Below are 26,275 nucleotides of genomic sequence, written 5' to 3'. Positions count from 1 at the left end.
TGAAGCAATATTAATTGCAAATAAAATTTTGATTGTTTTTAATTTATTAAAATTATATTTGGACTGGTAGCGACATCATAAAATTAGTCAACGTTTAATTTAAGTCCTCATCCTGGCCAAATAAGTTAACCAAAACCTGAGTTAAAGTCAAAAATTTCTGAATAACGTAGAAAATTATTTATTTAAAATGTGTGGATTTTTAAATAAATATTTTTCTACGTTATTCAGAAAATTTTGACTTTAACTCAGGTTTTGGTTGACAAGATTTATAAAAAAATCATGTCCAATGTTCTAAACTGTAAAGGAAATTTATATTCATTGCTACAAGCAAATTAGTGCTTTTTAAGCGAATTGTTAAAACCAAACCAAAACTTAATTATCATAATTGGTAAACTTGAAGGTTAACTGAGGCAGAACTTGCTGTAATTAGGTTAACAATTAACCATCGCAAAATACAGGAAATGGTGTTACGTTCACCGTTTTTCCATTTTCCCGGCTGTTTTCCTTTCGCCACGGAAATGTGCACTGCGAGTAACAATAATCGGGAAGTACCAAGTTTCCTCTCAAAACCGCTGTGCGGTGGAGGAAAACGAGTCACATACTAATCATAAAATATTCATAAATTATGGAACTTTTACTAACTCACCGTGTTGTACTCCGGTCTTTATTCTCTGTTTTGGATAAATTAGCAAATTCGAACCGGGCGGAAACGGGGCAGAAAGTATGCCCCCCGACATTTGAATTTCTGCACCGGCCAAATAGTAAACTTGTTGTACGGGTGAACGGTGGACCCCTCGGTTGGTTCTAATTCTGTGTCATTCACCGCAGTAGTCCGTGCGGAAAAATAAGTTCCGAGCGACAACAACGGTAGCGCTCATATTCCTCGTTTAATTTCTCGTCATAAGTCATAATTATTGTTTTCCCTTTTGCCTTAGCTGTCTAATGTTGTTCGCAAGCAAATTATAATGTTGTTTCGTGTCGCATAGCCGTTTTTTGAAATGTGCGTCGTAAATATGTGCCCATAATCACATTGGACCCGTTGTTTGATAGGAAGCAGGTACGGATGGACGGACGGGAGGGGGGTCCGCCTTTTAGGCAGGATTACAATAATTTGTCGTAAGAGCTCGCATTAATATTTATGCTCATCGTAACATGGGTGAGAGAGAGAATACGTATGTTGGTGGGTTCGAAGGTTGGTTGAAGGAAATCATGACAAAAATGGTTTCCATTTTTGATCCAAGTAAAAAATTATAAAACGATTATCGATTGTCTAGTTTCGAAATTTGACGAATTTGTAAAGGCTGTGTCCGACAATGAAAATGCTCGTCAAACGATTTTTGCATAGCTGAATGCCGTTTCGTGGATGTGATGAGTGAACAAAATTTTTGGAAGTGATGCTATTGGATTTCGGATTATTGAATTTGTTTTAGCTGTCATCTAAAGTAGCTCTTTTCCAAAATTACTTCCTGTACTAGGAAGATTGAAATGTACCCGGCCGGCTAACATACTGCGCACAAATGTAAACTGCGTCTGTGTGTACGCATGCGTGTGTGTGCGTGCGTGTGTATGTATGTATGTGACCAGCAAGTGCACGTCGGAGCTGGACCAATCGATTTTGATAAACTTAGTCTCAAATAAAAGGTACAACGCTCTCATAGGCTGCTATTGAATTTCATTTGATTCCGAGTTTCCGGTTCTGGAGTTACGGATTGAAGAGTGCACTGTGGGGAGGCATGTGACCAAAAATCGAAAATTGCATCAACTCCAATTCAAACCAATTCTATACTGACTGTTTATATATGCTCTAGCTAAGATATTCCCAGAGTATCTCGGAAATATATTTGACTTAACTATGTATATGGGTATCTAAAGATAAAAATTTTGAAAAATAGAAATATCACGTGCGTTTTTTCAACTGTTCGTATCTGTGCTGAATTTTGAATGAAACATATGTTCAAATATGCCATTTTAAAGCTATTGGTATGGAGTTATATGAAAAATAACGATTCAAAGTCCTAAAATATCCACCAATTGGATCCGGGAAAAAAGTCCCCCAATGTCCCCCGGAATTCTCGATGGGGGATGCAAGGATATTGCATCTTCTAACTTATAGCGAAGATTTTAGTTGCCCGAATTTGTCCTAAACTGAGAACGCATCACTTGAAGTTTTAAAGGCAGTCTCAACCAGTCGACCAGAAAAGGATACTTCAGTACATGTTTCGGTTGAGTGCTTCATATTCCACAACGAAATGAGCGTGGACTACAATTTTTATTGAAAAGATAATTCATCTGACTACATTTTTGCTATTCAACATTACTGTGTAGCAATAAATGGTACTGAGTTGTACTGGAATTTCCAACTTACCGTTAACACGATGAATGTAACCAAATATTTGAAATTTTTAAATAGCATGATTTGTAAATTCAAAAATGTTCAATGCTTATAATAATGAGCCCCGGAATCGTCAAAAGCATGTTTTGTGACCAAGAATTTTTTATGGCCTCTCGTAATATAAAAAAAATGTATTTCAATACCTATTCTGATAGTTTTAACTATTTCGTTTTCGTGATATTGGTTTATATAGGATTCATTATATTATATCTCCGGAACAAGAGTTCCAAATGAAACAACAATTAATCGCAAACTATAAATACGAAGATGATATATCGGCATAGCAATCAACTGAAAGAGCGACATTTCTTTTAAAGCTCATTGATCATTTCAACATTGAAATAATCACTAAATAGCCTATGCACTTCAAACTACTTTCTATTTACTTCTATTTAATAAATAAATTGAAATATTTATGTCTCTTTTGCGACATGCATTCTCTCTCCGTTACTATTGGTTTGAGGGTTAGAAAGCACATGTTATCAGAGTTTTTCCTTTTTTTCGCTCTTTGAGTTTTTTGTAACACTTTGAAGCCAAAGTCCCATTTTCGCTAAAAAAAACTGCTAACATTTTTTATAAAAATAATTGTAATAATAATTTTATCGAAAGGTCTTGTTACCTGGAGAGTGATGTACACCGCATTTTTTCGAGGTGCCCTCTGGAAATTCACTGTCACTTGACCAATGGAAATTTAAGAAAATATTGTTCAAATACTGCATCATTATATAGAAATTGATTGAATTGACTAAAACTATCTGTGCCTCTTTTTTATTTGTTTGAAAAAAAAATATATATTGAATACTTTACACCAAACCCCCCCCCCCACCTCTCCTCCTCCTCATCCCCCTTAAAGTTTTTAAACCTGGATACGTCCATAATGGGTTTCGTTCATTATTAACAACTCAAACAAGCTTTTCGCGAAAGAATATAAGACAAAAAAATTTTGGCCACTTGTTTGTATTCACGCATCAAATTTTCATATAAATCGGAATCAGCATGTTATCTAAGAGATGCAAAACTTCAAAAAAGGCTTCTAAATTGTTGGGATTTACAGTTTCAGCTCACTGATGCCCAATCAAACCCACGTTGATCATGTTGGACACCTTCGGCGGAACCGGAAGCTTCATGAAAGTGGCAAAGTTCCTTAATTGAATTCACATCTACTTCTTAGAAATTTCTGAATTAATTTTCTCAAATTTAGTCTCAAATGAAAGCCACAGCATCCCTATTAACTGCTATTAACATCCATTGGAATCGGAGTTCTGGTTCCTGTGTTACGGGTTGAAGTATGCGGTCACATGCGAAATTTCCATATGGACCGGTTTAATCATTATATCTAAACGATTCAAAACTAATTGAAATGAGTTTCAAATCGCTTGAAATTATTGATCCTGATCATCAATAGCACATCAAAGTCTCTGAGACCACTTTGGGAACCATTGAGGAAGCCGGAAGAATGGAAGAAATGGCCAAGTTCTGAAATAAGAGTTGCACCTGTTTCTCATATATTGATGTGTTCGGATTGGGAAGAATACACGTCCTGATAGCAGCTTACACGCAGCTTCAAAGCTGTAATATATTATATTAGATTGCATACTGTTTTAAATATAGGTTAGCTTACATTTTCGTTTGCTTCTTCCGCGCTTTTCCGAAACAAATTCTTCTTTTTTATATGTGTCCGTACTGTTCTAGGTTTAACAAATTCATTAGTTTTAAGCTAGATTTTAATTAATAGAACTTACTTGTCTTGCAAATCTGTGATAACTAGCATAGACTAGCCAATTAACCGTACTGTTAGCTTTAGTATCTATAACAATTTATGCATAAATATTCACATAGTTTTTAAGTTGTATGCATGTTAAATTATAGTTACCTAGTTTAATCACAAATTCCCTCCTTTAACTAGTATTTAAGTAATTGTAGAAATAAGTTTTAATTGCAGACTATATTATTTTATAGAGCTTTCAGATCTTCGACCACTTAACTCCTCGTGTGAAATTTATGCTCCATCTGACAGTCCAGCACACGAGGGTATGTTCTGACGTTTGCGCAACTGACATTTATGTTTGAATTGAATTGACAGCACCGGGTGGTACTGAACTGAACTCATCTGTCTGTTGAACGAATCTGCCCTGTGGTTTCGTAACATTCCCCTGCCCGTGAAGTTTCGGACCGTCTCCAGGTGTCTGAAGATCCAGGAGTGCTAACTTTACTGCAGGTCTATTGATTACTCCATTCTTCGTCTGTACAACTGCTCGCCGAAATTGTCCATCTGGTGCCTTAATAACGTCCACGATCTTACCCCTTAACCAACCGTTCCGTTTACTCTCCTCCACAACGATGACTAGGTCTCCTGCTTTCAACGGTTTAGTAGGTTCAAACCACTTTGTACGCCTGGTTAAAGTTGGTAGGTACTCTCGAATCCAGCGGGCCCAGAAGTGGTTTACCAAGCATTGTGCGAGACGCCAGCTGTCTCGCAAGGCACTTCCTTCCACCTTTGTTGATGTTTCCGGTTGTGCAACGCCCTTTGTACCGAACAACAGGAAGTGGTTTGGCGTCAGTGACTCTTCTTCCATCGACTCAAGCGGAATGTATGTCAATGGCCTAGAGTTGACAATCGACTCGGCTTCTGCAACTACTGTTTCCAAAACTTCGTCACTAGGATGCTGTGGATGGTCTGCGATGACAGACATAGCGGTTTTTACTGAGCGCACCATGCGCTCCCAAGCGCCGCCCATGTGAGGCGCCGAAGGCGGATTGAAACACCAGCTCGTCTTACTGTTGGTAAATGTAATCGCACAATTCTCCTGGATCTCCTGCATCTGTTTCTCAAGAATGTTGCTCGCTCCCACGAAGTTAGTTCCGTTGTCACTGTAGAAGGTTTCTGGAGAACCATGGCGAGCCACAAATCGTCTGATGGCCATTACGCACGACTGGTTAGAGAGACTATGTACTACCTCTAAATGTACAGCGCGTATCGTGAGGCAAGTGAATAACGCCACCCATCTTTTCACCAGGTTTCGACCTTGTTTGACCTGTATTGGCCCGAAATAGTCTACGCCAGTGTGCGTAAATGGTCGAATCATTCCAGTGACGCGAGCGGCCGGTAGGGATGCCATCATAGGTGGTGCTGGAACAGCATTTCTAACGCGACAGGTAACACACTGTTTCGATACCTGACGAATTAGCACTCGTAGCCCAGGTATAAAGAACCGTTGGCGCATCTCGTTGCAAACTGTCTCCCCATTTCCGTGGAGGAATTTCCGATGGTAGTTTTCCGCTAGAAGATGAACAGCGAAGTGCTTCCTTGGTAATATAATTGGGAACTTTGCATCATACACCACGGTAGGTGCTTCGCAGATCCTACTGTTCATCCGAATAATGCCTGTTTCATCTAAGAATACTGATAGTCGGTACAGTGAGCTGGACTTCGGGATGGGTGGTGAGCTTGTCGAATCCCCTAGGTTACGCCGCAGAATCGCGTACTCGTCTGGATAGGTTTCAACTTGTACCTGTTGCCAAATTAGGTTTTCAGCCTCGCATAACTCCTTCTGCACTAGAATACTGGACTGCGATCCCTTTCCACCCTTGAACTTGCACACGGCTCGTAACAAGTAGGCCGTCGCTCTCAGTAAACGATTCCAACTTGAGAATCTAGAAACATCCATCAGTGGTTGCGGCATCATACCATGATAAAGAAATACGGTACGTAGTTCAGCTTCTACATCCACCCTGTTCGGCTTGGGTTCTGACGGCCACCGATCCCGCGCGTTGAATAAGAACTCCGGTGCATTGTACCACGGCCCATTCGGGTCGAAACTTGGTCCATCTTTCCACTTCGTGGCCGCATCAGCAATGTTCCTTTTCGATGGCACATAATTCCATTCATCTACGCTCGTTGAACTGAGAATCTCTCCTACACGGAACACAACAAATTGATGATATCGTCGAGCGTCAGATCGTAGCCAGTACAGAACGGTTGTTGAATCTGTCCAGAAGTATCGTTCAGTTATCTGGATATCCAGGGAGCTCAACACTGAGCCCATCAACCTTGTTCCGATCATCGCCGCTTGTAGCTCTAGACGCGGGATGGATAGTGGTTTCAACGGAGCGACCCTCGTTTTTGCAGCTACTAGGACGCATCGGGGTCTACCATTGTCAATGAGTCGAAAATATAATGTAGCCGCACAGGCCACTTCGCTGGCGTCCACGAATAGATGGGCTTCCACATGTTTGAGAGCAGAAATGTTGACCCCCTTGAAGAAACAACGAGGCACCCTCACTTCATCTAGATGCTGCATGTTCTGACACCAATGTCTCCACTTATCATGCAATTCTTCCGCGATGAGATCATCCCAGTCTGTGCCACTTCTCCATATCTGCTGCATAAGAATTTTTCCATGTACGACGAAGTGTGCAATCAGTCCTAATGGGTCGAAGAGTGACATTATAGTTCGCAAGACTTGGCGTTTAGTTGGCGTACTTCCACTTTCGATTAGTGCTTTAATTTCTTCCTTCATGCTGTTCAGGTCAAAGCAGAAGACATCCTCTGTTGGTTTCCAGATCAAACCTAGCACCCGTTCCGAATCAAGCGATTTGTCCAGCTTCATGGATATTTGCTGACGTGCCTCCGGCTCTCCGATTTTTTCTAAAACTCGGACTGAATTTGAGGCGAAGTTACGAATTTCAAAACCTGCTTGCGAATGGACGTATTTCACTTCGGTGATTAATCGGACAGCTTCCTCTTCCGTGTCTACACTGTCCAGAAAGTCATCCACGTAGTGGTTCTCGGTGATAGCTCTTGCCGCTCTCGGAAAGGAATCAGCAAACTCCGTTGCGTTTCTGTTTTTTACAAACTGCGCTAGACTTGGCGAGCAGGTTGCTCCGAAGGTGGCCACATCCATGACGAAAATTTGGGATTCTAATTCTGGATGCAGCCGAAAAATGAACCGTTGTGACTGCTTGTCTTCATCTCGTATCCTGATCGTACAATCTGATCTTTCACCCTTTGTCCGAGAATCGGGTCCTTACTTAACCTTCTTTTCAACGCTTTCAATCGCCGAAGTGCCATCGGGTAGCTGTCCGGAAAGCAGACCTGGTCATACTTCCATAACAGCCCTATCTCGAAGGCACCGTCCACGCGCCGGGTTGTAGCTTCCATAATCTGTCGTACTCGCTTGTCTTCTTCAGCTTCAGGTCTGACTGTCACGCTGGACTCTTCAACTGCGAAGAATTGTTTCATCCATTGATGCAGCTCATGATTTTTCATCTTTTCTGTTAGATGTAAATTCAACTGCACTATCGAATTGCCGCTCTTGTCGTTTTTCCCGAAGATACACCAACCCAGACGCGTTTTTGTAGCCACTGATTCGTTATCTCTTCCCTCGCGCGTTCGCAACGCAGTTAGTAGCCGAATATGTTCGATGCCAATGATGATACCTGGAGTCGCATCCGTGTAACTTTGAACCGGAAGACCCTTTAGGTGTTGATAGCTACGTGCTAGATTGTCGTAGCACATCGTCTGCGCAGGTAACTGCAGCTGCTGAACTGTTCTCACGTTGTGGAGTTTAAACTTCTTGCCATTCCCGCAGATGACCACGCTAATACGCTGGGATTCCTTTTCCTCCCTCGAGATATTTCCAGTCCAACTCAAACAGAAGCCGTCATTTGGACCCTCGATGCCTAATAACGACGCAATATTGCGTTCAAGAAGAGTAGAACTCGACCCGTCATCCAGGAACGCATAGGTACTGACTTGCTTACCATTCCCGTGTATAGTGACCGGCAAATATCGGAATAACGAATATGACATCGAACTGTGTAAATTTTGATGTACAACAATATTCGTATTCCCTGCTCCGCTCGTTGTATCCGCTTTTCCCGAACCGTTTTCTGAGTGCAGAAGGTTATTGTGGTATATTCTACACCCATTTATACCACACTCCTTTTTGGTTCGACATGGCCATTTCCGATGTGGTAGAAGGCAACCCCTACACAGTTTTTTCTGCTTCACGACTTCCCATCTACCGTCGATATCGAACGACTTGAACTGCTTGCAGTTTGCGATTTCGTGACCGGTTCGAGCGCAATACATACAAGTATTCTTTTCCCGCTCCCCTGTTGCCATATTTTTCCCAGCGGATTCACTATTCCTCTCCTGCAGGCTCTCAGAGTGTGTGTACAGCTTCGGTTTCTCTTTTCTCGGTTTGATGGGTTTCGAGTTCATACTGAGCGCTTCGACTGGAAGCGTAACATCTGAAGCCATTATCACTAACTCAGACATGAACGCGCTGAAGGTCGCCAGGTTGACGCAGGTGCTTTTATTCTTGTAGTAGGACCACTATGCAGTGGTTAATTTGCGGTGGTAGTTTCTCGACTAGCTCGTGAAGCAGCGTAGGATTCCACAAATGATCAAAAAGATTAGCAACACACATGTGATCCACAACATTTTGTACAACGAGACCAAAATTTATTTGCGACTGCAAGTTGTCAGTCTTCGGAGAGGGAACTGTTCGTAGCTTTTGGAGGAGAGAGTGTATCAGAATTTCTGGTCGACCGTACAAGCGCCGTAATATGTCAATTACGAAAGGCACCGACTGCGGCATCAGCAACCGGCTTCTAACTGCTTCCAACGCATTCCCCTTCAAACAACGCTGTAGTCGCGCTAAGTTCTCCGAATAAGTGTATCCACATGTTTCCGTAGAGTTACAGAATGAGCTATAGAATAGCGGCCAATCTTGAGGGTCGCCTGAAAAGTTTGGCAACTCCCGCGGCATAACTTGTCTCGCAGCCATTTGCTCGCTAGATGGCCCGCTTCGAACTGGTATAGCAGGCTGTTGTTGAGGCCGTTGGTCAATGGAGGGAGCACCGAATGGTCCGGCTGGCATCGGTAGTTGGGTACCCGGAATCACGAACTGAGGTGCAGTACTGCTGGACACAGGTGGTACGAACGCATTCGTACTTACTAACACACCCCCATTATTGAAATACGTTCCTTCTCTCTGCGTTGAAACCGGGATATGATTTATATTTAACGATTGCATTCCACTCACGGTGGTACTGGCGATATTGCTATTGATCCACGTTGGTTGACAAATAGAACTTAACGTTGGTCGGGAGTGTACTAATGGCACTGATAAACTCGGATGTTGGAAAGTAACTGAACACCCTCCAACCGAGTAACCCTGACTACCAGTGAGAAATGACATTGATGGGTTAGTTGCAACGTACGGAGGGGCGACGATACTGTTATGTGTCGGAATATTTGTAGTGTGCAGTTGATTCAGTACTGAGGTTGTTGTCGAGAATGTGGGATTATGGTTAGACATAGGCGTATACCCATTAGGGTGGGACAAAAAATAGATTCCAGCTCCGAGCAACTTTTTAGGTACCATTTGGGTCCTAGAACAACTGTGCAAATTCTTAGCTCGATCGGTGAAACTATATTTTTGCGCCCACTGTTTAAAGTTTACATGGGATTTTGTATGGGAAAGTTAACTTTTACAAAATAATTCCTTCAGGAGTCGCCCATTACTTCCTAAAAATAAATCGTTATGTGGCTTGTATAGGAAATTTAACAAAGAAAAAAAGTCTCGAAAACCACGAAACGATCTGATGCTTGTGGAAAAAGTTATTAAGCAAATACCAATTGATGCTCTGACGATTGAAAAAATATTCATTTTTTCTAGCACCACTGCTGTTGGTTGTCCAATTATTCGCAATTTTGTTTTAATCCTCTCTTAACGTATCTAAATCGTTTATCTATACTATTTGGCCACTTCGCAAGGTTTTGAGTTATAAATTGAGGCTTCTTTTGTACATAATAAAAGAAAGTTAAAAATTTTGTATATAATAAAACCATCAGAAGCAGTGATGCTATGAAAAGTGAAATTTTCATCAATCTTCAGGGCATCAATCGGTTTTTGCTTAATAACTTTTTCCACAAGCATCAGATCGTTTTGCAGTCTTCTAGACTTTGTTTCCTTGACAAATTTCTTAAAAAAATCAGACATCTGTTTATTTTTAGGAGATAACGGGCGACTCGTGGAAGAATTAATTTGCAAAAGACAATTTTCCCATACAAAATCCCATGTAAACTTTAAACTGTGGGCGCAGAAATATAGTTTCACCGATCGAGTTAAAAATTTGCAGAGTTGTTCTGGGAGCTAAATGGGACCCAAAAAGTTACTCGGAGCTAAATTTTATTTTTTTCATATAACCATGTCCCACTCTAATACCCATAGTTGAGGGAGGATACTTGTGGTACACTTTTACCTACTATGCTATCGTGAAACACTAGCCTACTACTAGAGGAATATGTGACAATGTTATCACCACATTCCGATGCCCTACTCATAAGTATGGAGGGGATGCTGTTTACTATTGCCTCTGGTACTTGGTTACGACCCGATAAAGGGGGAAGGTCGATTACCGAAGGCGGAGCACTATTGTTGATCTTCCGCGATCCACTGTTGTCATTTACCGCAACGAGTTTATTGACTCCGACGTAGGAGTTGCATCTAGTCACCAATGACGAACTTACCAGAGGTCTCCCGGGAACGTCTAAAATAATTTCGGTGTGGGATACGAAGTCACCTTTTGATCTTACAGGAACTGGACCTTCAGGTGCACTCATTGCTACGGACCACTTTACCGAACTTGATGTAGAAGTTGACACAGGGCTCGAGGTTGCAAGAGCAGGAACGTTTGACGCCTTCGGGCTGGAGGTGATGAGAGCTGGGATTATAGACTGCTGAACTGCTTCTGTAACTACGGTTCTCGGCAAGGTGCTGCTGGATGACACTACTTTCACTCGACGTGCTGTGTCGACTTCCTGCTTTCCAAGCCACGACCGTACCTTATCTAGACTAGCTCGACTGCTCAGCCTTGATGTCCTACTGGCTCCATCCTCTGAATTTTCCTCATCCGCGAGAAGTTTATACTTCTTCTTTAGAAACTTCTCCTCCTCATCCGCTAGCTTTTTCCTGGTTGCAGCTTGAGCTGCTTCTTCTTCCAGAATTCTTCGCATTCTCATGGCCTTCTCTTCCTCGATCATCCTTAGATTGAGGTCTATTCTAGACGAGTGCTTGCTAGAAGACATACGACTGACCGACTGCAACATTGAATCTTCCTCCCGGCACTGCTCGCATTTCCAACTGCGATTAGCCTCGGCGATGGAATCCGTCACTCCCGCACACCCAAAGTGCATCCACGTCTCACAGGAGTCGCATCCGACTAAATTATCCGCCGAGTCCGGTCGATCACACTTTGCACAATGTTTCGTCAAATCCATCTCGTTTTTCCAGGAACTGTGTTCACCAGAAAATCTTTGAAGATTGTTCGGATTGGGAAGAATACACGTCCTGATAGCAGCTTACACGCAGCTTCAAAGCTGTAATATATTATATTAGATTGCATACTGTTTTAAATATAGGTTAGCTTACATTTTCGTTTGCTTCTTCCGCGCTTTTCCGAAACAAATTCTTCTTTTTTATATGTGTCCGTACTGTTCTAGGTTTAACAAATTCATTAGTTTTAAGCTAGATTTTAATTAATAGAACTTACTTGTCTTGCAAATCTGTGATAACTAGCATAGACTAGCCAATTAACCGTACTGTTAGCTTTAGTATCTATAACAATTTATGCATAAATATTCACATAGTTTTTAAGTTGTATGCATGTTAAATTATAGTTACCTAGTTTAATCACAAATTCACTCCTTTAACTAGTATTTAAGTAATTGTAGAAATAAGTTTTAATTGCAGACTATATTATTTTATAGAGCTTTCAGATCTTCGACCACTTAACTCCTCGTGTGAAATCTATGCTCCATCTGACAGTCCAGCACACGAGGGTATGTTCTGACGTTTGCGCAACTGACATTTATGTTTGAATTGAATTGACAGCACCGGGTGGTACTGAACTGAACTCATCTGTCTGTTGAACGAATCTGCCCTGTGGTTTCGTAACAGATGAGTCGAGTCTCGCAATCTTAGATTTAAATGAAGGGTGTAGTATGCACATTGATTGCTACTGAGCTTCATTTATAAGAAGTATTGGTTCAGGAGTTGAGTAAAAGAATACGATCACACGTGAATTTCCCATAAACTTTACCTTTCTTCTATAGAAACAGAGCCGAAGCAATCCTATTTTGCGTGAGGGGGTGCAATTTTTTGTTATTAAATTCAACGAATATTTAAACTTTTTATGTTGCAATGACATTCAAATAGTAACGGACTGAAAGAAACAAAGTATTTTTTTGAATATTAAAGCCATAGTACTCAAGGAAGAGCGGAACGGTCCTGACTCCTGCAGTAGAAGACAAAGGGTTAAGTCTTTAGGAAGCTCTAATCTTGCTCATATGATCCTATTCCACGCTTTTCCAAAGATTATTCCTTCATCGTTTCGCTCGTTACAGCACAAAATTGACTCACTCTTAGTCGTTAATAAAAAGGAAAAGAAGGGGAATCATTGCCAGAAGATCCAACTTTTGATCAGCAGCTACTACGCGATTTGGTCTTTAATATCGACGAAGCGGTTGCGCAGTATCGCGACATGGACCCAATGTCGCGCCCAGGAATCCCGAAAATGCAGTATTCTGTTAAATTGAGATGGAAAGTTCAGATCAGGCACGTAGCCAGAGGGGGGGCTAGGGGGCTAAAGCCCCCCCCGAAATTTTTCAAAAATAAATTTAAAAAACCGGTGACTTTTAACAAAACTTGTTGCTTATTTGGTTTGAACAAATTATTGAGAAAAAGTTAAAGAAGGCTATTTCTAACCACCGAAGGCAATTGTCACGAAATTCAGTGTGCTTTATGCTTTTGCTCGAGCCAGTGCGAAGCGAACAACAAAAAAGTAACTTTTATATTGTGTGCCTTGTCTGAAGAATACAAGAGACTGTTACTTTAATTGTAGCTGTAATAATCTGTCGAGATTAGTGATTAGCAGAAGCAAGAATTGGTTCTCCAGCCAAATACGGTGATTATAAAATTATTGATCATTCGCATCCTGAAGGTGTAAATAGAGATTAGACTTTCGGAAACCGGCTCTATCGAGTTCTACCATGGTAGGCATTTAGCGCTCAACAAATTAGTGCAGACGAAACCATTCATTTCGCACAACTTAAAACACAAGGTTGTGTGTGACAATGCTATAATTAAGATCCTCCTTTATATGGACGATGAGAAAATGAATGTTCCGGTATCCGATCGGATACCGCTTACTCGCAGATTAATGTCACATTTGGGAGAGATGAAATCTATTTGGAAAGACAATTATTGAGGGCGAAAAGCAAGGAAGATATTCGCGAACATAAAGGCAGCAACTACGATGATGACACGGAAATGTACAATAGCGAGATAGAAATGAACTACTCCCCCCCAAGACATAGTTGGTGATGAAAAAAATATTTCCTCGCCTCGTAAACAGGTTTCCACGTGCAATGGCTAAGCGCTTGCGCGAGATCTGTAGGACAACCACATAAACTCGTTATATTATTTTTATTGGTTACATAAGGAAATATATGACCCACGACCCAGTTTGTTATTTTTAAATGATAAGTTTTTGAATTGCACACAATTTTCAATTTCTGTATTAGGTCAGTGCACACTGTACACTCTGTTCTCTGTACACTACTCTGCGCTACACAAAAAGTATTTCAATTTATCTGAGAACGATTGAGCCGAGAATAGAATTTTCATTTCGCGTCATTTTAACGCAATACCATTTTTATTAACGCTTCATTTCATTGTTACGAGTAATTCGTTCCGTACTAATACACTGTTAATCCGTAAATCCGTGATATCTTCGACAAACGTGCAAAAACAATTCTTTTAAAAGTGGACCGGGCAAAAAGTGGTAAAATAATAGGCAATCACGAAGAGGGACTAAAAGTTTGGGACTGATTGAATCTATAAGTCAATAAGTTGGGATAACAGTTTCGATTTCATGTCTTAAGTATGTGACAGTCTTTCGTTCCGTTTTTGCTCGTCATGGAATAAAATGAGAGAGATAATCTTAAATAAGAGAGCAAAGAGAGGAAAAAATCAACCAATCTAAATCGACTCAAGATCACTCTTTTATCTTTACTATACACTCAACACGAGTTCTTTCCGAATTGCGCTCTGATCTTCTCATTTCGTCTTCGTTGCGTTAGGTGCAACAACTTTAATTGAAACTTTTTCCCAAATAGTGGTAAAACAAACATGTAATCAGACAAGCATTACAACTTTCTTCAAGAAATCATACATCTCTTCCAATCTTGATGATGATTGAAAAAAATCAAGAGCTAATTATTTTTAGTCACAAACAAACCTATTACTAAACAGATTAGTGTTCATATTTGTTTAATGAATTGACAAAGAGTTTTGCAAAAGTTTTACAGGAAACGGATAATTTGCTGTAATTTAAAAACAGACAACTCTAAAAGAAAGCCTCGGCAAATTAGGTGCAAGTGCGATGTGTTCTCTTCCATGTGTCGGAAGCAAGTGATGCTGAAATTATTATCTATGTTTATAGTCTCTAGTTATTTTGGTGGTGTCATCAATGTTATATTTACCAAATTTTATGTAAATTAGAAGCATTGAGTAATCAGTGCTAAGTAATTTTCTTTCGATTTGTGAATAAATTCTAAGCAGTTTCGCTCAGTAGATTAAATTCTGGGTAGTTTCCATTAGTAGATTAAATCATTGAAATATATATTTGACATTGTCCAAAAACCCACGAATTCCGAAATAAAACCTTCAAATAAATAAATAAAACCAAAATGTTCAAATATAATATTTACTTAATCTAGGTAATCTTCTCAAGTTACAACGGTTTTGCAAGATTGTCAAAAGTCAATAGAGCTAAGGCATTCTTGCTTTGTAGTGAAATCAGTAGTTTTTGCACTCACTTTACATTTTGACTTTTACTATAGTTTTATGGATCTAGGAAAATCAGTCTACGATATTTTTAATTCATAAGTACAATGATATAAAAAGTACCTAAAAAGAATCAACTTAAATAGATAAAAAGATAGTTATTCTGAGTTGTCTGATAATGTTGTCGAAGATAGTCTTTAACCCATTACCTATGAGAGTCAAATGAAAAAAACATGTGTTTTTTCAGGATTGTTTTGATTACGACATGATCAGTATCATTTAAATTGAAAATTTCATAAAGTCGAGTTAAAGCAAACTTCGGATGAAGTCACAGAACTAGTAATAGTAGAAAGAAACCTGATCATGAAAATAGGAGTTGAACCTATTTTCTGCATCTACAAATCGCCTGCCTTATCAGAAGATTTGAAGCAAATTTCGACATTCACTTTGTTCGGGCATTCTTTGCAACGGTAAACTTTGATTTCACACTGATATATTCCTATTCATGGGGACAACCTTGACGTTGGTTTCGTTCTTCTGATTAGCAAATGCGTGTAAAGTTTCATGAGACGGGTTTTTGGATATTTTTCTACTCATTCCAATTTAGCGTCTTCTACAAATTGTAAAGGTGTATCGAATGTGTAGCATTTTCAAGCAGCGTAGCATGCAGCGTAGCATTTTCAAGCAGCCCTTAATACTTTGAGCTCTTGACTATTCATTTTTGTAACTAGAGAAATTTCTAACTTGTAAATCAAAAATAATCAAATTTAATTCGTCGATGCACTATAGCCTTTCTTGTAACAGGCAACATATTATTAGAGTTTTTAGTGTCTATTGTCTTATTTTTGGAATTGTTTTCACTAAGAACTTTTCATAATTACGTTCAGTTTCCAGTGATTGTTTCAAGTCATCAGAATTAATACATTTATGCAATAATTTTTAAGCCCCTCCCGAAACAAAATCCTGGCTACGGGCCTGGTTCAGATTATGAAGGCTGACGTTCTTCCGATGCACCTGGAATTTGTGCAGAGCATGAAAGATCTGCAGCTAATAGTATTGTAGGCTGCAGTGGTGTCCGGAAGATGATTAGGATACCGACTTACACGTAGAGACGACCCATGGGAGAGTAGGATCTCAAACAAACGTGCCGCTATTGAAAGGCTATTGGCGTACAGAGACGGCAAAAAATCAGCGAAATTATGCCGTCATGCGGCTACGATCATTGCACTTACTGAGCTTCGCGTGCGGAGAGCTCACCAGCTGCGTTGCGTTGCGTTGTGACGATGATTTTGGCGGATTGCACTTCATCATGTTTGACTGCTGATATCCAATAGGAGTTGCTTAGGAAATGGTAAGTAGGAATTCATACCAATCCGACCTATGTTAAAACCTCAACAGCATGATAGCCATCATTGCCGGCCGCCCCCATCTTCATCGTTCACGGGGAAGGATAAAGGTTAAGGTAGACAGGAAGTTGCGATGCTCCACCTACTTAACAGAAGGACTCTTCCGTAGGTGTCGCGGAGTTGGTAGTTTGGAAGGGTATCAGGTCTAGGATTCGCTCCAAGCAAGCGATGCGACCTGTAAAGCATATTTTATTAGGTAGTTGTTTAGTCAGTCTTCGAGTGCACGATCACTCGAAAAAGAAAAGATCTTGTTTAGTTTTTGGTTCTTTTTAAACTCTGGGCAGCCGGCTACCGAGAGTATTTTATGTTCCCTAAACAAAAGCAATTTGAACTCCACACAGCCGACCGTGGTAGTATTGCCTAGGTAAGCTAATCTTATCTGCGTAATGGGCCGGATCACTATTTATTGTAACAGTATTTAGACGGAATTTGTTACTTCTTCTCAACGATATATTTATTGGCTTGAAAACTACCGAGTGATAACACATTATACAGGCAAAAATAGCGCGAGATGTTATAAATCATGGAAAATATTTCTTATTTTCCATATCAGATTGTTTGTGGAATACAAGTATACGAGCGATAATAACGAACACTGAAGGGAAATATAAAGGATTGTTAACCTGATGCTTGTTAGCAATAACGGAGCTTGAAATTAGGTTCATAAAAACAGACGCGGCGAATTTTCATTACGTATTGACCCGTGATCATAGATACTAGTCAGATTATTCGTATTGGGACTAATTTCCGATCAACTATTCATGTTTACGGCAATGTTTTCTCGACTAGATCTGTTCGCACCCTCTCATTCTGCTACTATCGACAGAAGGGTGATAGCACCCAGTCGTCGCCGGTCTAAGGACCAAATGTCATCAATAGACTAAGACTCGCGTGGAGGCATGAGATAGGAAACTTGTGAGAATTTCGTTATCCCACCGTTTGACGACGGTACTTTTGGATGAATTATTCAAAAACCTCAGTTCCATTTCATGGGCGTATGTAGTTGAGGAATAGGGCGTAGTGAGGGGCGGGGGTGGTTTCGTCTTCAATATATAGAAATTCGAACGGAATTAAGTTGGCGATGTTCAGAGTGATTGCATATCCTTTCTATAGGAGAAAGGGAAAAATGGCTCTCTCGGTTTTCTCGATGCACCACTATCGAGCGTAATGCAATAACTGTCTTAAAGCAGTTTTCTGTCAGAGTGTCTTTAAAACTGATGTACAAATGATGTTTGCAATACCGTCAAACCCGTCAGCCTAGGGGAAGGAAAAATACTACTTTTTTCTTTAAGAAAAATAACAAACAATGGTTTAGAATGGTCAGCAATACAGAGTGCGCCATCTGGATGTATCAAATTTCAACATTGAACAACTCCGTTATTTTCCAGCCGATTCTGAAACGTCATTTAGTGCCATTTTAGCTATGAGTCGATTTACACCAAAAGAACGCGCTGAAATCGTAGCGCTTTACATTGAAAACGAACGTTCAATACTGAAAACTGTGCGTGTGTTTTGTGACAAAATTTTAATGATGAAATAAGCTCACTTCACCCTTTCCGGTAGAACAAAAAATAAACAAAATTGTAGAATTTGGAATACAGAACCCACACGTTATACATCAAATACCGCTGCATGGCCAGAAAGTAACTGTTTGGGCCGGAGTGTGCTGCAAAATAATCATCGGTGCTTATTTTTTCAAAGAAGGAGAGACCATCGACGGCACACGCTACCGTTTGATTTTGGCGCACTTTGTCCACAAATGTAGGAAAAAAGTCTGCAAAACTTCTATTTTTTACAAGACGGGGTACTTTGCCACACCGCAGCCGCTACAATCAAGTTCTTGCAGAACGCGTACTCTCAAAAAATGGTGATTTGGGATGGCCTCCTCGTTCTCCGGATTTAACGGTACCAGACTTTTTTGTGTGGGGTTATTTGAAAAGCAAAGTTTATTCTAGCAAACCTAAGAACCTTGACGAACTCAGAGCTAATATACGAGCTGAAATTGCTGTGATTAAGCCTGAAATGCTTTCCATTATCATGCAAAATGCCCGCAAAAGAGCTGCTTTTTGTGTATCAAATAGGGATGGTCATTTAGTCGACGTTGTATTCTAAACCTGGTTTATAATAAATGGCATAATCCTAAAAAACTTGTTTACTTGTGAAAATCGGCTGAAAAATCACGGAGTTGTTCAATGTTGAAAAAGGAAACATTCAGCTGTCGCACCCTGTACTTTATGTGTTGTCTCCAATATCACTGAGAACTGACATACAAGTAAAGTAAGTAACTTGTGTAAGAAATAAAACTGTCGCTTTGAAATGACAACAGCGAGTAGCAACTTGCCACTAGTCGGCACTTCGATCGGCCAGCAATTGCTATACGGGACTTGTGTGCAAACTAGGATACAATGGTGATTCACGCATGCGAATGCGATGGTGATTTTTAACGTATTTTAATTTAAATGTTTACACAGGTTTTTCGGGAAAATTTGTTCTAACTTATATGTCTGTTCTCTGTGCCAATACTAAGACAAATAAAACAAAATCAGTTAGAAAATGGTCTCAACAAATGAAATTTTTGCCACCAATCATAATAGTTTCAATAATGTTGGGTTTTAAAGAAACATCAGAAGAAAAAAAAATCACACTGTTATGTAGATTTTTATGCAAAAGTGCTCAAGATCAATTATTTATGCTTTCCATGAATTATAAGCACAAAATAATATTAATTTTATTCAGCTTTTTGGCCTAGTTACCCCATAGTACAATGCTAGATTGTCGGTCATACATGCACACATACACTCTCAAATACACGCACACACAGACATTAGCCGAACTCGGCGAACTGAGTCGAGTGGTATGCGAGACTCGGCCCGCCGGGCCTTGGTCGATTATCATAGTGATTGAATTACTTTTCTTCAGGAGAAAGAAAAAAAACGTCAAACTGGTTGGACGACTTATCGTACTGCAACTACAACCTTGTGTGGCGAATCGGTCATACGACAAATCGTTTCAACAATCTATAAGATTGGTCCTACAATACGTCGTACGACCAATCGTATCGTGTATGGGCCGCATTAGTCTCAAATGAAAGGTACAACGTTCCCATAAGCTTCTATTGAATTTCATTAAATTCAGCGTTTCGGTTCCGAAGTTACGGGTTTAAGAGTGCGGACACACAGCAAATTCACATTTTTGCCTTTCTCCTATAGAAAGGTTATGCAATCACTCCGAACATCGTCAACCTAATCCCGGCCCGGAGCGCCATTTTTTTACTTTTATGTATTTTAACAGTGTCGTAGTTAGGGGGATACGGTGAGGGGCACCCTCCCGTATCACTCACCACCCTTCCCTAAACTGCCCTTCACTCATCAAGTACCCCTCCACGCGAATAAAATTTTCTAATTCTTCTAGAATAAACTTTCATAGTGGGTCTGAAAAACCAGTGAAAAATTTGGTTTGAAATGATTTTGAGTTGAGAGACTAATTTAAAATTTCTTAACAAGTTGAAAATTTTTGGCGGGGGTCCAAACCCCCGAACCCTTCTGGATCCGCCGCTGGTTTCAAGTGTTTCAGCGTCGACACATAGCAACTCAAGTTCGTAGCTGTCGATTCATTGTACGTATGTGTAAATCGCACTAATCTAATAGACAGTTCCACCATTCTATTAAACATAACCAGCCATGGAATCTTTCCGTTTTCAGTTTCTTATCATATATAATCAAAAATACGACGGTGGCCAGTGATTTTAAATGGTATTTTATTTATTGATCTAGACTAGCAAATCCACGAAATGCTGGACCCATTTTAATAAATTCTGCATCATTTTTGATATCATTCACTTTTCTTCTATATTTAGGAACATATTTTATTCATCAATATACAAATATTTATCTTGCACAGCCTTATGTAATGATTAATTTGGAGTAACTTTATTAAGAGTTCTATTATCTATATATTTATACGAGAAATATACATCTATGAGTTGGTAGGGATTTTCTAAGAGATGCCAAAGGACCTAACCACTGATTGTCAACAATTTCGAAGAAAAACCAAAAATTGTAATTATAATAAATCAATAAACGTGATTCATATGCTTTGCTTCAATCATAAATTAAACGATAACGCCAACTGAACGTAGGTCGTTACAGTTCTCGACAAATTGGTAAACCTGGTTGTTTTGATCTAACGAAACGAGATGAAATTATTCTCATTGTGCAAGTATGATTGTAGCAAATAATTTCACATGCCGTCAACACAGGAATAGCATAGTAGGTACAGGGGAACGCGGAAACGTCACAACGCCTGTGGTCTCATCGTTCGTAATCCATTCTGGATACACATTTGTACGCGATATAGACCGGCTCACAACCCGCACAAATAGCCATATCTACGTAAAACCTATACATCCACAGCTCTGGAACTAATTTAGGTACCTACTAATTCATCATCGGTGTAATGAAATCTCGCATTTGCTAAATCCGCCCGCAAAACCGGTTCGCTTTTCCTGTAGCAGCAGCAGCCGTGGTTAACCAACACGTGTCACCTCGTACACGTATAACAAAAGGCATTAATTTACCTGCTCTGCCTCGGAAATTAGACCGAACCGGTAATTGCTGTGCAGATTTGCATTGTTACGTGGCAAAATGAAGCTCTAATTTGTGAAATTAAAACCAGGTTAGCTGAAATTTGATAAATGACGTTACTTTAGCGTTCCATTGATGTATGCATGACTGGAGTGTGGTTTTCCTTTGTTTCGGTGAAATCGTAGCAGGCACTGAAATTTATTGAAAAATTGTTTCGTACATCATACGTTGCGTTGGCATGACAAAATGGGGCAAATATTATATCTTCAACTACAGACCCAGACTGACACGTTTGTCTTTCGTTCTGATTTGGATGCTGATGGCAATGAAAAACTTACCGACGTGCACTGAATAAATAAATTTAGGCTTCCGACTGAGCAATATTCCTTTGAGACAACCCTCTGAGTTGACATCCAGCTTGCTCCGCTAGTTTCTCTACTATGCCACCTAACAACGGTTATCTGGCTAGTTTGGTTAACCAAACCATTTGTCTAGCAACCCACTAACAAATGACTGCTGCGATCGCAATTTTTCTTCATCTGTGACGCAAGTGCCTGCGCCATTGCAGGAATGTGTTTGATCTCTTTGAATGGAATATCACTACAATCAAGCTGCTTGAACAAACGCGGCTGCCATAACACAGGATGTTTTTTTTTCGAATCGTCTCGCCTTCCCACACAATTTCATTTGTGGAAAAATAATCCATAATTTCTGCTTCTGATCCGTGGGTCCGATTGTTGTGCGAAGTTGAGGTTGACGTTCAAATATTTGCTCGGTTTAGTAAAACGTTTCTGTAGTTCAGGAAATACCCGTTGCTCGTGTCATTTATTAATTCCAGCGCATAAAGCTGCAACCATCATCACCAGAGCAGCTCACGACGATTAGCCACTGTTCGTCGAAATCGATTTCAATGTACTACCACCAACTGACTGCTAACTGGGAATGTTTTTGTTTTAAATATGCACATAAATAATCAAATAATTGCGCAAGCATAATTAAGCCAACCGACCAGTGTGTTATCGAACCGGTTAAATTCCGATCTCGCGGAACATTCCCGGGCATTTCGATCGGCTGGAAGTGGGATTGACGTGCTGGCGTTTTAGGAATGCGTGATTCGCTGTGCGGTTGTGCGGTTGGTTAGTTCCGAGGCTCTCTAGCTCTCGGTAGCAGAAGCGAAAGCAGCTGGGGAATGTGGATCAAGTTTGCCGTTCGTACTGATGGATGGGCGGATAAAGTGGTCAAACAGATGAACTTTTAGTTAGGTTCGTGCGCCGTAGGCGGGGGAGGGGGGGGGATCAGTGGATGGCTTGGATATGAACGGTTACTGGCAAGCGTTTAATGTTGTTCCATTAGTCGGCCGACTGGTAACTACTGTTTGGGAAGTGCAGCAGCAGCAGCAGTAGCAGCAGCGTATAGTTCATTCGCATCCGGTTGGATCAAAGCAATCCATCCCATCATTATGTAGGTACCGACTGGGAAAAGTGCTACTGATGGGATGAAATGTTTTAGCAGCACTTTCGGAGGGGTTGCTTCAATGGGGCCACTTGAAAGCTTTTCCGACCATCTTTCTGTCGGGTATTGTTCGTAAATGTGTTGCTCTTTGAAAGGTCTGAAAAGTACACGGGGTTTGTAGCTACGGAGTTTTGAATATCCCAAAAACAGCAAACCTATTTTAGGTACATTACTGATTCCTTAGCCTTGTCTTAGCCAGAGCCGTGGCGTTGGATTCTGGCGCCCTTGGTGGGGTTTCAGTTTATCAGGAATCAGAATATATTGGCTTAAATGGAACGTTCCCCGTATGTAGTCGAGGATTTGTGCCTTGCCGTGTGTTTTCATCATTTTCTGAGCGGAAGGAAAGGACAAGGAGGTGTGGGGAAGTAGAATTGGAAGTGTGGGAAAAATAACAGCACAAAAACAAAAATAAACAACAAGTAAGTTAAACTCACAAGTAGCTCAACTTTTCTGCGAGTAAGCCTAAAGCTCTTTACCACATTGAATAAGAAGCTTTAGTATGTCTCTGAGTTTCAGTCGTTCAAATATGGTTTAAATTTAAGGACGGCCGAAAACTCGAAATCGCAATTGCGCTACCGCTGGACACAGTGGCGTAATTTTCTTATTTTTTGGGGAGTAGGTGATATGCAATATTTTTGTTTATATATATACAGAAAAAATGTTCAAAAACATTCTGAGCAGTAAAAAAATGTTCAAAAACCAACAACTCAGCACTCAAAACAAAATATAAACGTTATGCCTATTAATTTCACAAATAGATTTTTGCAATTAGCGGAGGCAGATAGACACTATTTGCTGACACATTAACCTCATGTGTGTATTAACAGAAATATTAATCTTACATTCACATTTCATAACTAAATGGCACATAAAACCCGATTCTATAACAAAACGAACATATAACTTACGTGTGTGCATGTATAGTTTATACAGTTAACACATAGAAGGTATGTGTGCGCGCGATAACATTAGCATTTCTTCTTCATATGGATTTTAAGTGGTTTGAAGCAAATAGAATTAACGTTGCAATTTTTATCAATGAAGGAACGAGTTTGGATAGTCAAGGTAGGAAAGCTAGCTGTGGATCTAGAATTAATGCTCTTCCCCTACGAGGACAATATGGGCGGCAAACTTCAGACTGTCTAATTTACTAAGCCCTTCGGTTCCCTTGTGCTATTCAGCACCACTTCCTCGTTGAGCTTCCGACTGGTTCGCGTATTACTCGGTCTAGTCCCCAACGATAGATCTAGCCTACTCCGACGAAAAGTTTCTCGGCGAGAGAAGTACGAAAGCGAGCCAACCAGCCAGGTGCTGAGGTCCAGGTGCGACTTGTGGTGTGTCGTCGCGGTCTAGTTCCCGGCGGTGAATCTGACAATACGCTGACGGAGAGGTCCCAGACGAAAGAAATTCTCCCGATACCGATTCTTATTTGGTTTCAGTACCACAACTTCTTGAGCCCTTAAGGTGAAGATATGTGGAAGCCAAGTTGCTAGGCACCGACTCGCTTGTTTACATTGAGAAAAACTGAAATCTGAAGTGAAAATTCAAACGCACAAATGAGAGTTTCCGAACATTTTCCTTTGGTCATCTGCACCTTGGCAGAAAATTTGAAGTTTTGTTAGTAATCGATTAAAGTTTCGCGAGTGTTTTTGCAGTGGTGTGTGAATAAAGTGCATTTGAAAAAGTGAAATGAAAACGAGAAGAAGAAAAATAAGAGTGTTTCGAAATGAAACCCCAAGTGAAGAGGGGTGATATTTCCGCACAAAATAGGAGCTACAGATGGCATTCCGTCATAAACTCGGATTGATTGTACAGGAAAATGTTCTAGCTTCCTTAAGTAGCAGTTTCGTGGCACACCAGCAAGGTTAGTGTGTTGAAAAACGTATTTTTATATTTGCTCATGTCAGGTACATGGTTAGGCAGGGGAGAGGGGTGTGTGCGGCGTGGTAGCTATGTTGTGGCTCGCATATATAATGTCCTTAAGCTCCGTGACCGGTGCCATTTAGCACCGAAATTCCTTTAAGCCCTTTAGTTCTCTTCTTGGACCATTTAGCACTACTTCCTTGATGATCCATTCAGCTCCTCGACTTATTCGCGAATAACTCGGTCTAGTCCTGACGATGGACCTGACCAACTCTGACAGAGAATTCCCCGGCGAGAGAAGTTCTCCCGAGATCGAGCTAATCAGCTAGGTGCCGAGGTCAGTTCGGCGATTCTAGTGAAACAAGGTGTCCGGTGCACTGGTGCGCCGATGACCCGCGACTAGTGGTGTCTCGTCGCTGTCTACTCAGTCTAGTCCCCAGCGGTGAATCTAGCTTACGCTGACGGAGAGTTTCCTGGCGAAAAAAGTTCGATTCTTCTTTGGTTTTCGCTATTTTTCTATCGGAACAACCGGTGGGGTGCCGTGGTCGGTCTGGCGAATCCGCATGGAGTGTGACGTCCAGTTCGCTGGCGTTTCGATGACTCATACTCGGTGCTCTATTGCAGTCTAGTCGAGTAGTACTCGGCGGTGGATCTAGCTTATTCCCGTGGAGAGTTCCCTGGCGGTGATTGCTCTCCCGAAACCGTTGCTCGATGTCCACTCCGCTGTAAGACGGTCATGATCTACATTATATCTCTGTTCACTGCGTTCCACGTCTTTACGTCGCTTGTCATTCTGTAGACTACATTATCCGGGTTGATGTCCGATCCTCCCGTTTTAAGTAGCTCCCTGCACGTCACTTCAAACCTCGGACATTCAAAGACGCTCCGGCGTCTCCTCGACGTTCTCACACTCCGGGCACAGTGTTGACGCTGCGTACCCACACTGATGAAGATGATTCTTAAGCAGCCGTGACTCGGTAGGAGCTTTTTCAGGTGCAACAGGTTTGAATGAGCCGGTAGGTCCACTTTCCTTTCTCCGTATTGTCCCATTTCTGCTACCACGTCACCATTGAATCGATTCCCATCATCTTCCTTACGTTTCTGACGTTTCATTGATTGTAGCACTTGATATCCTCCGCCAAGGTGATGCAGATGGGGATCATCTCGGCGATAACGCATACTGCCTCCGATACACAATCGAAACTCGTACGACCACCTGCCAGAATGTTCTGTTCAGCTTTTCGCGGTTTCACTTGATTTTCAGCGCCGCACTCCAAGCAGGAGCCCCATATCGCAGTATCGATGACGAAACACTAGATAAAGACCCGAATTATCACTCCCAATTGCTTCAGTGCACGCTTCGATGCGTTCACATGTCCTTCGACGGTGATCTGTATCCGCTGAACCGCTTTGGTACTGTCCGACAACAAATCCGTCTTGTGGTGAGCTATTTTCAGCTTGACCCCGTTCATCCAGCTCTCAATCGCATCTATTGTCTCCGTCACCGACACCTCCATTTCTTCAAGTGTCTCACTCATCACCGTTAGTGACTCGTCGTCCACGAAACCCACGATTTTCACTTTCCTGGGCAGCTGCAGTGTTAAAACCCCATCGTACATCCCATTCCAAAGAGTTGGACAGAGAATGTAGCCCGGAGGC

The 26,275-nt window shown here is 40.9% G+C and overlaps 1 protein-coding gene across 1 annotated transcript; it reads right to left on the bottom strand.

Moving 5' to 3' along the window:
- Positions 1-4,452: 4,452 nt before the first annotated feature.
- Positions 4,453-7,296, bottom strand: LOC131686220 (uncharacterized). The gene has a single exon (XM_058970463.1). It carries the CDS (start codon positions 7,294-7,296, stop codon positions 4,453-4,455), a length of 2,844 nt encoding a protein of 947 aa, XP_058826446.1.
- Positions 7,297-26,275: the final 18,979 nt, after the last annotated feature.

This window comes from Topomyia yanbarensis, chromosome 2, assembly GCF_030247195.1.
Source record: "Topomyia yanbarensis strain Yona2022 chromosome 2, ASM3024719v1, whole genome shotgun sequence".
Lineage (NCBI taxonomy): Eukaryota > Metazoa > Arthropoda > Insecta > Diptera > Culicidae > Topomyia > Topomyia yanbarensis.
This window is presented reverse-complemented; position numbering and strand designations above follow the sequence as displayed.